The 12097-nt window shown below is 45.2% G+C and overlaps 1 protein-coding gene across 2 annotated transcripts in view; it reads left to right on the top strand.

The window, feature by feature from the left end:
• LOC137425845 (endothelin-converting enzyme 1) overlaps positions 1 to 12097 on the top strand; it is a 106236-nt gene that overhangs the window by 69033 nt on the left and 25106 nt on the right. For both annotated transcript variants that reach the window (XR_013623056.1, XM_078775699.1), the window contains exons 12-13: positions 2327 to 2398; positions 10450 to 10550. Coding sequence is in view for 1 of the 2 variants with exons in the window: in XM_078775699.1 (XP_078631825.1) it covers positions 2327 to 2398; positions 10450 to 10550 (173 nt within the window). In the remaining variant the exon portion in view is untranslated. The remainder of the gene's footprint in view (positions 1 to 2326; positions 2399 to 10449; positions 10551 to 12097) is intronic.

Here is a 12097-nt window from a genome sequence, read left to right as displayed (position 1 = left end):
GGATTTCCATCGGCTACCACGGCGAGAGAGGTAGGATCGGTTATAGCAGGCAACAAGCTGTGATTGGACGATGTCGCCTGGGGGGTGAGATCTATCGTTAACAGGAGATGGCTGCAATTAGATCCTTCAGTAGAGGGAGGGGCCCCTGTTTCAAGGGGGGGGGGAAGGGGGTAGGGCGGGGGCGTTTGGATCGGTGGTAAGAGGGCCTGGGTCGGTGGTGGACAGATCTGGATCAGTGGTGGTAAGGCTTGGGTCGATGGCGGGAAGGCCCGGGTCGGTGGTGGGAGGGCCTGGTTCGGCAGCGGGAAGGCTTGGTTCGGTGGTGGGAGGGCCCGGCTCGGTGGTGGTAAGGCTTGGGTCGGCGGTGGAAGGGTCCGGATCGGTGGTGGGGAGGTGGGGGGGTTGCTTACCCCCGGCTCGGAGGGGAGGCTGTACTTGTGGAGAATTCTCTTTTCGGGGGCAGTCATGCTTAACATGCCCAAATTGTCCGCAGCCAAAACACCCAGCGATCACCCTGTGCTCTCCGGCTCTCTCTCCCGTCTCAACGCACATGGGAATCACCAGGAAGACTCCACGAACAGGCACAAGGACACAGAGGGGGGAAACGGGGGGGGGGGGGGGGACGGAGCAACAACACAGAGCACCCACAGGCCTCCACAAGCAGACGCCATGACAGTACAACCAGCATACAAACGGCCAGCAGGTGGCGACAGAGAGAGAGAGAGAGAGAGAGAGAGAGAGAGAAAGAAAAAGTAAGTAGTAAGTATGTATGGTGTTGGATGAATGCCCTGGCTCTGTGATCTGCCAATGAAAAAAAAAAAAAAACTTTGTCATTAATTTCCCTTTTTCAGAGCGGCTATGTGCTTTGAAAGTTTTCTCTCAGCATTTCAACATATAATCTATTTTAAAAAGTTTTGAACTTAAAAATGCAATGTGGCTTGTTGATTAATAACAAATGTTCGTTGCATTTGGTCTTGTATTACAATTTCTGTGTTGCTTCCAAACTAGCTGACTAGATGCCTTAAGGGCCTCTTGCTAGATAACCATGCACGTTTGTTTACTTGTTACGTGTATGAATTGGCTCACTTATACGACTGCTCTCACTGAGTGAATGAATGAATGATCGTTTTAAGGCCATTTTCCCCGCGAGAGCGGGGGTTAGCCTTGCGGGCCCCATGACAATCATGGTTCCCTGTTTGAGGCAATGTTTTTATGGCCGGATGCCCTTCCTGACGCCAACCCTTGGTCACGCTCTTACGATGCACAGGGATACGGTGTACCTATTCTAAGCCGGGGTACACACCGGGATAACTCATCCCAGCAAGCTGGTACTCAAATTGCCGACCTCGGAAGGATGACGGGCTGAGTCAACCCCCCTGGTGTTAATTCAGCGATCGACCGGGATTCGAACCCAGGATCCTAGGATCCCAAGCCGGCACCCTAACCGCTAAGCCAACACCAGGCTCGTTTAATTTAATTTAAATTTAAACATCTAATTTAAACATTATGCCCCTCTTAATAGATCCTAAAATCATATTTGCTGCATCCCATTCCTGCTACCTGACACTGAAGTGACTCTGATTATCCCTTTCTGATACTGCATTCTTAAATCTCTGTCCTGATTTACAGCTGTCCATATTTTACCTTTTAAAAATAATGACCCCCTGTCATTTTATACAATTCTCATTTATCTTTCACTTATTTTCATTAATTTGAAAATGAGTGGTGTGTGGCGTGCTGATGAGGAGGGGAGTGTCGTTGAAGCTGAAGGGAAAGGTGTATGCTGCATGTGTGAGAAGTGTTATGATTTATGGGAGCGAGACATGGGTAATGAACGTAGAGCAGCAACGAAGGCTGGAAAGGGTGGAAATGCGAATGGTTCGATGGATGTGTGGAGTATCGTTGAGAGAGAGGAAGACAAATGATGAATTGCGAAAGATGATGGGAATAGAGCCTGTGATGGATGCTGTGAAGAGGAACAGGTTGAGATGGTTTGGTCATGTGTTGAGGAAGGATGAAAGTGACTGGTTGAGAAGAGTGAAGGAAATGAATGTAGAAAGAAGAAATGCGGGCAAGGGGGTTAACAAGGAGAGATGCAGAAAATAGGGCAAAATGGAGAAGATTGTCATGGGGACCGCAAGGCTAACCCCCGCTCTAGCAGAGAAAATGGCCTTAAAATGCATGTTGTCGTTATTTTCATTAATTTCCATTTGCTATTAACACAAAAAAAAATTTGACATCAAAACAAGTGATGCCAAGATGAATATATGAAACAACATTTTGTCTGTTGTGTTACTGTTATTGTGCTTTTATTCTTCCTTCCTAGGCCAACAGTATCCAATCAGTAATCGGATACCAGGATGAAATACGAGACAGAGTGGATGACTTGTATGATATGGTAAGGAAAATGAATGTCTGTCTTCCGCTGGTGTCACTACTTGCAAGAAATAGAAAAAGAAGAGAAAGTAAATAATGAAAGTGTGAAACACTAGGAAATAGAATGAGCCATTTGTTTCCATCTTCCAGTTGTCATTGGACACAATTGTAGAATTGTAATCTGAAGGAAGCATCTACATTGGATTAATCAATAATCGTAACAATACTCAGGTTCAGACGTGAGGATCTCGAGTCTAGATAATGAAGGTTCTGGAGATTATGCCACAATATGGTTGATGACTCGTAGGAAACTCGCATATTTGCTCGGGATATGACCTCACATTAATATCCGTTGTCATTCCGCCCGGCGATAATCCGATGTTCACGCTGCCAAAGCTGCCGTGCCCATGGAAACAGCTTATCGAGTTGATGGAGCCTGCAAGGAACCCTACTGCTCCATCTCGAATTTCCTCATAGGCATTCCACACATTATCGCTTCAGGCTGTCCACCAAGTCCATTGGTGAATCCATGGAGTGGATGGCCTCCAACGATAGCAGCAACAACGGTGAACCTCCTGGTGCTTATCTTCTGTGCAAACACAGCATCGTGGTCTGCAATCTTAACCCACAATGCATTGTGGCTTGCAGGGGATACTAGGCTAGAGTGATGGTCAGTGAGTGGTAGGTCTCAGGTGTTCAATTACAGGGCCATAAAAGGTGACAAAAGAGATTATGTGGTTATACTTGCTGATTTCTTTTCTTTCTTTTTTTACATTAATATAAAGAATCATTTCTACCTTCGATACATCCCAACGCTGCCCCGTTGGCCTCTCACCCCTTTGTCCTCATCCTTATCTGGACCAATAATCCCAGATGAGGCAGTTGTGTGTTTTATCTCCAGTGGACTTGAATCTGAATGAAATAGCTGTGTCAGTTCAGATAAAATAAATTGGAAACAGTCCCTGATGTTGTCGTTTTCACCCCTCAGCCCGATTTGGGCTGAGGGGTATTGTCGTCACGGGTGTCGTCCGGGAGTCCGGGCGTCCGTCAACTTTTAGTTTCCGTCAATTTCAAGGAGAACGGCTTGTCCGATTAAATCCGTTTTGCCATGTGTGTTGGGGTTGAATAGAGGAAGGTTCCTTTCGAAAATGGGCGCGCTGCGATTTTCAATATGGCCGCCACGGCAGCCATCCGGGCGTCCGTCAACTTTTGGTTTCCGTCAATTTCGAGCAGAACGGCTTGTCCGATTAAATCCATTTTTGCAGTGTGTGTTGGGGTTGAGTAGTGGAAAGTTCCTTTCTAAAATGGGCGCGCTGCGATTTTCAATATGGCCGCCACAGTAGCCATCTTGAAATTGGTTTCCGTCGATTTCGAGCAGAACGGCTTGTCCGATTAAATCCATTTTTTCAGTGTGTTTTGGGGTTGAGTAGAGGAAGGTTCATGGATGCGCTGCGATTTTCTATATGGCCGCCACAGTAGCCATCTTGAAATTGGTTTCCATCAATTTCGAGCAGAACAGCTTGTCCGATTAAATCCATTTTTGCAGTGTGTTTTGGGGTTGAGTAGAGGAAGGTTCATGGATGCGCTGCGATTTTCTATATGGCCGCCACAGTAGCCATCTTGAAATTGGTTTCCATCAATTTCGAGCAGAACAGCTTGTCCGATTAAATCCATTTTTGCAGTGTGTGTTGGGGTTGAGTAGTGGAAGGTTCCTTTCGAAAATGGGCGCGCTGCGATTTTCAATATGGCCGCCACGGCAGCCATCTTGAAATTGGTTTCTGTCAATTTCGAGCAGAATGGCTTGTCCGATTAAATTCATTTTTGCAGTGTGTGTTGGGGTTGGGTAGAGGAAAGTTCCTTTCGAAAATGGGCGCGCTGCGATTTTCAATATGGCCGCCACAGTAGCCATCTTGAAATTGGTTTCCGTCAATTTCGAGCAGAACGGCTTGTCCGATTAAATCCATTTTTGCAGTGTGTTTTGGGGTTGAGTAGAGGAAGGTTCATGGATGCGCTGCGATTTTCTATATGGCCGCCACAGTAGCCATCTTGAAATTGGTTTCCATCAATTTCGAGCAGAACAGCTTGTCCGATTAAATCCATTTTTGCAGTGTGTGTTGGGGTTGAGTAGAGGAAGGTTCATGGGCGCGCTGCGATTTTCAATATGGCCGCCACGGCAGCCATCTTGAAATTGGTTTCCGTCAATTTCGAGCAGAATGGCTTGTCCAATTAAATCCATTTTTGCATTATGTGTTGGGGTTGAGTAGAGGAAGGTTCCTTTCGAAAATGGGCGCGCTGCGATTTTCAATATGCCCGCCACGGCAGCCATCTTGAAATTGGTTTCCGTCAATTTCAAGCAGAATGGCTTGTCCGATTAAATTCATTTTTGCAGTGTGTGTTGGGGTTGTGTCGAGGAAGGTTCCTTTCGAAAATGGGCGCGCTGCGATTTTCAATATGGCCGCCACGGTAGCCATCTTGAAATTGGTTTCCGTCAATTTCGAGCAGAACGGCTTGTCCGATTAAATCCATCTTTGCAGTGTGTGTTGGGGTTGAGTAGAGGAAGGTTTATGGGTGCGCTGCGATTTTCAATATGGCCGCCACGGCAGCCATCTTGAAATAGGTTTCCGTCAATTTCAAGCAGAACGGCTTGTCCGATTAAATCCATTTTGCAGTGTGTGTTGGGGTTGAGTAGAGGAAGGTTCCTTTCGAAAATGGGCACGCTGCGATTTCCAATATGGCCGCCACGGCAGCCATCTTGAAATTGGTTTCCACCATGCATGGGCTGAGGGGTTACGCCTGCTTTGCGGTGCTATTTATTTCATTTGCAAGCATTTTTTATGAAACCATAATCATGTGCATTCGTGGTCAAAAACATTTTAAACTTTAAAAATGTTTTCCTATGAATCGGGAACTGCCATGGACTTATCCCCCTTTTTCCCCAATGAAACAATGCCCTGACTTTCGCGGTGTCGCCATTCGTGGTGTCACAATTCACGGCGTCGCCATTTGTGGCCTTTTTCATGAAACAGGAACCGCCGGGAATCTATCCCCTTCTTCATTGAAATTGAATCATTGAAACAATGCCCCAACATTTGTGGTGCAAATTCGAAATTTACGGATTTTCCTCGACATTTGTGGGATTTTCCATGAATCAGGGATCACCGGGAATCTATCCCCTTTTTGTCCCCGTCGCACAGCGGAGCGAAAGGGGGACTATGGCTTTCCCCTCCGTCCGTGTGTCCATCCGTCCGTGCGTGCGTGCGGGCGTGCGTGCGTGCGTAAGCGAAGGACCGCATTCGAATTTGGTGTGTGGGTGCAACCCCCGTCAAAATCCAAGATGGCCGCCGCCATGGATGTCTGATGCCATGTATGTCTGAACCTTGTAACCTGCATATCTTGAAAAATAAGCGAAGTACCAACTTCTAATCTGGTGTGTGGGTGTATCTAGGCATAAGGAAGAACGCTATTGAAAATTGGGTCGGCACGTCAAAATCCAAGATGGCCGCCGCCATGTATGTCTGAACCTTGTGAGATGAATATCTTGAAAAATAAGCGAAGTACCAACTTCTAATTTGGTGTGTGGGTGTATCTCGTCATAAGGACGAACGCTATTGAAAATTGGGTCGCCACGTCAAAATCCAAGATGGCCGCCACCATATATATGTCTGAAATTTGTGAGCGAAATATCTCAAAAAATAAGTGAAGTACCAACGTCTAATCTGGTGTGTGGGTGTATCTAGGCACAAGGAAGAAAGCTGTTTAAAATTGGGTCGCCACGTCAAAAGCCAAGATGGCCACCGCCATGTATGTCTGAAACTTGTGAGATGAATATCTTGAAAAATAAGCGATGTACCAACTTCTAATTTGGTGTGTGGGTGTATCTCGGCATAAGGAAGAACGCTGTTGAAAATTGGGTCGCCACGTCAAAATCCAAGATGGCCGCCAACATATTGTAACGGTTTTGAGAAGTGTAACGGTTTTTTTGAGAAGGTAACGGTTTTTGAGAAGTGTAACAATTTTGGAGGAAGTGTAACGAATGTAAAAAGTATGGTTTTGTTATGTGTAACATCCTCGTAATGTAAATAATGGTCGCAGCCGTCCTCCTAGTTAATTCCATGAAACTTACACGCAGGCCACGATATATCTTTTTAAATAGTGTATTTCCTTATTCTATGTAGGCTAAATATGTGTTTCCCACAAGATTGACTTTGCATTGTATCAAACAAAATAAGCGTAGGCCCTTCCAATTTCCCCAATCATCTCCGCTCTCCAAAGTTCCTTTCAAAAGGGTGCGAGTGGTGTTCAATCCCGCAAGCCGCCATTGCCCATGTGCTAATCTCGGAGAAGAAAGGCGTGTCTCCACCTCGTCATAGAGGGGAGGAGTGAGCCAACCCCACTTGGCCAATCAGCACCGCGGTGAGCGACCCGGTAGGCGTGCCCTCGCAGCCGGCGGCTTGATTCCGCCCGGGGTAATAAAAGCGACTGTAAGGGACTGCTTCACGAGATGACCTGGGAGATGAGCGAAGAGGCGACACCAAGAGGAGCGGTGAGATGCGAAACGCTCCAAGCCAAAGAGGAGAGGTACTCGGAAAGGAAACCAGCTTTGGAGAGACGCGCTGAAAGGAGGGAGACGGCTCCACCAGAAGGAGAGGAGCAGGTGTGCCCGAGCCAGCGCGTGACGTCTACAGCATCGGCAGCGGATACGCGACGAAGGGTTTTCCCGCCAAAAACCGCGAGGAATTGAGAGCTGCTGCCTCCGACCCCGCCTCCCTCTCCAGCAATCCACCTCAAGCCCTACCTGCCTGCAATATCCCCCGTGTAAGTGTGAACGTCGTCTGTCCTACTCGTTGTCTTGGGGTTAAGTAAATTGAATAGAATAAGCTAACGATGCACTGTGTGACTGCTTTTTTCCATCCATTGCTTGTAAATAATTTTGGTCGCTCTTCTTTTTGCTTGTGTGTGTATAATAAATCTGTTCTTCCTCCGTACTCTGTCTTCTTCTCTTTTCCTTCTCTTTCGGTCGCTTTAGAGGTTTCCCGATTGAATATCTGTGGGGCGATCTGGTCAACGTCGGGTGGAATCGGGCTAATCGGGGAGTAACTGTTCGGACGCGGTAATACCAACCGCTCGGTAAAATAACATCAAAACCGCGTCTGTAACAATATATATGTCTGAACCTTGTGAGCGAAATATCTTGAAAAATAAGCGAAGTACCAACTTCTAATCTGGTGTGTGGGTGTATCTCGGCATAAGGACGAAGGCTATTGAAAATTGGGTCGCCACGTCAAAATCCAAGATGGCCACCGCCATGTATGTCTGAACCTTGTGAGATGAATATCTTGAAAAATAAGCGAAGTACCAACTTCTAATCTGGTGTGTGGGTGTATCTAGGCATAAGGAAGAACGCTATTGAAAATTGGGTCGCCATGTCAAAATCCAAGATGGCCGCCGCCATATATATGTCTGAAACTTGTGAGCGAAATATCTCAAACAATAGGCGAAGTACCAACGTCTAATCTGGTGTGTGGGTGTATCTATTGGGTCACCACGTCAAAATCCAAGATGGCCACCGCGATGTATGTCCGAAACTTGTGAGATGAATATCTTGAAAAATAAGCGAAGTACCAACTTCTAATTTGGTGTGTGGGTGTAGCTCGCCATAAGGAAGAACGCTATTGAAAATTGGGTCGCCACGTCAAAATCCAAGATGGCCGCCACCATATATATGTCTGAACCTTGTGAGCGAAATTTCTTGAAAAATAAGCGAAGTACCAACTTCTAATCTGGTGTGTGGGTGTATCTCGGCATAAGGAAGAACGCTATTGAAAATTGGGTCGCCACGTCAAAATCCAAGATGGCCGCCGCCATGTATGTCCGAACCTTGTGAGATGAATATCTTGAAAAATAAGCGAAGTACCAACTTCTAATTTGGTATGTGGGTGTATCTCGCCATACGGAAGAACGCTATTGAAAATTAGGTCGCCACGTCAAAATCCAAGATGGCCGCCACCATATATATGTCTGAACCTTGGGAGCGAAATATCTCGAAAAATAAGCGAAGTACCAACTTCTAATCTGGTGTGTGGGTGTATCTAGGCACACGGAAGAACGCTGTTTAAAATTGGGTCGCCACGTCGAAATCCAAGATGGCCGCTGCCATGTATGTCTGAATCTTGTGAGATGAATATCTTGAAAGATAAGGGAAGTACCAACTTCTAATTTGGTGTGTGGGTGTATCTCGGCATAAGGAAGACCGCTATTGTAAATTGGGTCGCCACGTCAAAATCCAAGATGGCCGCCACCATATATATGTCTGAACCTTGTGAGCGAAATATCTTGAAAAATAAGCGAAGTACCTTCTGGTGTGTGGGTGTATCTAGGCATAAGGAAGAACGCTATTGAAAATTGGGTCGCCAAGTCAAAATCCAAGATGGCCGCCTCCATGTATGTCTGACCCTTGTGAGCAAAATATCATATCATAGCATGTTTTCTGCGTGTTCCACTTTGTCAACTCACATCACTTCCCCGACGGGGGACCTAGGCGTAACGCTTGTCTCCATTGAAACAACTTGCAGCGGTACCCACCCTACGGGCGGGGCTTCAATTGGGAGGCCCAAATGAAAAAGGCAAAATATCAGAAATTGAAGGCTTTTTTTATTTTATACGATTTATATAAACATCCGTTAAATCATATCACCTGCAAATCATCAAAATCTATACAGTATTTGTAGAATTTCAATAAAAGCCACATCACTGTTCATATTGGTAAATATTATTCCATCGTGTTTCAAATCGTGATATCAACTGTACGCCTTTCTTTAGGAAAAAAAAGAAGAAGATTTTGTACCTCTTTTTCAGCTTAGAACTTCAGGATAGACGACATTGCTGATAAAAGTTCCTTTTCTCTCTTTGAAGTTCTTGGCAAACATTTTTATATTGTCGCTGCTGCCAACATGACTCATGGCGACATAAAGCTGTCCATGGCTGAAGAAATCTGTCTTTAGGTAGATGCCTACCTTTTCCAATGTCTGGCCTTGAGCCTTGTTACTGGTCATTGCAAGCCCGATACGTGTTTTCTTCATTGTACTACCAAACAACCAAGTCAACAGTTAAAAGGATTTTGAGCCGAAAGGTTTACGGCCTCGGCAAGATCGATGGAGACAGCGATCTGTTGGCTTATACACCGCCCAAATAGCTATGTGGAATTCTCTCATCTAGAGATTAAACCCATGTTGTTTGAACTTTGGCCAAGGTCATTATTTACTTTTAATGATGTTTATATACGAATCAAAAAAGATAATTGGTTTTGGGTTGTCCTTTCCGCATATCTCGTGGGATTGTGAGTTGGAGAGACGACCGTGATGGCGGGGAGGGGGTTGGCATTCTCTCAAACAGGGATTCAACCCATGTTCTTATAAAAGGTTTTTGTCAGGGTTCACCAAGTCCGATCGGTGCAGCCGATCGGTGTAGCCATTTGTGCGGCACCCGAGAAAATAACGTTATGTGGGAGTGCAAACCTGAAAATGCTGGAGGCCAAAGCTGCAATTGGAAAAACAATATAGCCTATTTTACTCCAGGAGATCCCAGGATTACCCACCCACAATATCGTTGCGATCGGTTCAGCCGTTTTTGCGGTACCTTCGAACGGACGGACAGACAGACAGACGGACGGATGGACATTTGGTGAATTATAGTAAGATGCCCCAATATTTGTGGTGCAAATTCGACATTTACGGATTTTCCTCGACATTTGTGGGTTTTTCCATGAATCCGGAACCGTTGGGAACCTATCCCCTTTTCTCCATTGAAACAATGCCCCAACATTTGTGGCATTTTCCAGGAATGTATCCCCCCACAAATGTTGGGGTCCGACTATACTGTATATGATATGTAGATGGCCTCCAATCATTAGGCTAAATGTGCACTAACTTTGTGGTTACATACAACTTTTGAGCTTTGTGGTCTATGGCTAATTTGAAATGTGCCTTCCCCTCCACCTCCCTCTCCCCGATCCACCCTTCCACTCTGCCACACACACACACACACACACCCCACACCCTATTCATGATGTCCCAGTTCAAACCAAATGCAGACTTCTTCAAGTGCATGATGAATTTCTACGAAGCAAAAACGCACAGAGACCTGCATCATCTTGTCGTTGGGTTTCATTCGTGGGGGTGAGTGTCATTTTCGTTTTCCTTACAAGAGTGAGGCTCATGGAAGAGCAAGGTTAAATGACAGTTGTGTAGCAGATGGTGACAGTTGAAGTTACTGCAAATGATAAACAGAAATTGGGATGGATAATTACAAGTTGATCCATGTTAGAAGAAATAGAGGTTTAGATAAAGTCGGCGTCATTGGACATGTACCACACATCGAAACATTAGGTGTTTTCAAAGTGGTAAACGCAGCCACAAGAGGTAAACTATTTTGGTAGAAGATCTGGATCCTGATGCAATATTTTTTTTTTAGTGATTCTTCACCATTGAAAGATGCTGCCAAAAACGATACATAGCATAGTATTTCGAAAAGTTGTGGACGGATTATGACAAAACTTGAGGGATGAGTTCAGTAGATGACAAGAACAAGCTGATTAGATTTTTGTTAAGGCCCAGATGCAGATCGGGCCTATCAGTGGGATACAAAACGTAAACTGTTCAGTCTGGCCGAGGTATGTGCCCCACCGAGTGCCGTTCTAGTTAAATTGTTTAACAATCCATTGCAGTGCTTCATCTGTCAGAAAATGAGAGGAATCAAATCATTGCATACATTCACGAAGCTATATTATATCTTGCTATGTTATAACTATTGTATCTTGTTGCAATTCCATATTATATACAGTATATGGAATTTAGGAAGCTATATTCCATTAGCCATATTGCAAGGCTCTTTACTGTGAAAAGATGAACTGTTTATGATCTCAGAAGTCCTTATCAAGGCACTGGACCACCAAGAGATATGCGAAGAAGTGGATGTCCCAGGATAACAACTCCCGCTCAGGACCGATACATTCGCACAATCCATTTAAAGCAATTAGTTTCAAACTGCCCAGAGCATTGCAAGCACACTCCCTGAACCTCTCACGATGCAGGGATCTGTGCTCGGCATCCTGTTCAACATCTAAAACCTGCACCGCGACACATCCAAGCCTGCTTGAAGTGGTCGAATCAGCACGTCGGATGGACACGCAGGCAACGGGCAATTATTATGTTCAGTCATGACTCCAGGTTTCTCCTTGAAAGGCACGATTGCCATGTACGGATCGAAAGAAGATGCAATGCGTGATATGGTTCGGTCTTTGTCCAGGGAGCCACTAATTTTTTTTATGGTGGTATTGCTGAAAATTTGAGCAACAACTTGATCCATATCCATGGCAATCTGACTTTAGATAATTGCATTAATGAGATCTTGCAGCAACATGTGTTGCCTGCCCTTCAAGAAGGGTAACCAAGTTACCCTTAAACCACCTGGTCCAACCTGATTCAACCTAATTTTAAAGGTCATGACCAAATTATAGACGTTTTAACATGCTTCACCATAACACGACGAAGGTTTTATCTGATCAAAACGAAATTGCCCTCTCTCGACAGCCTAATGTGTTTATTGTACATCATACCCTTCTGAGTTAAAGGTCAGGATCAAATGGTGGTCTGAAAAAAAAAAAAAGCGTTTATTATTATTATTTTTTGTCATAGCTCAATTTTGCCAATGCGGAATCTCAAAG

Source organism: Myxine glutinosa, chromosome 4 (assembly GCF_964187855.1).
Source record: "Myxine glutinosa chromosome 4, kmMyxGlut1.1, whole genome shotgun sequence".
Lineage (NCBI taxonomy): Eukaryota > Metazoa > Chordata > Myxini > Myxiniformes > Myxinidae > Myxine > Myxine glutinosa.
This window is presented reverse-complemented; position numbering and strand designations above follow the sequence as displayed.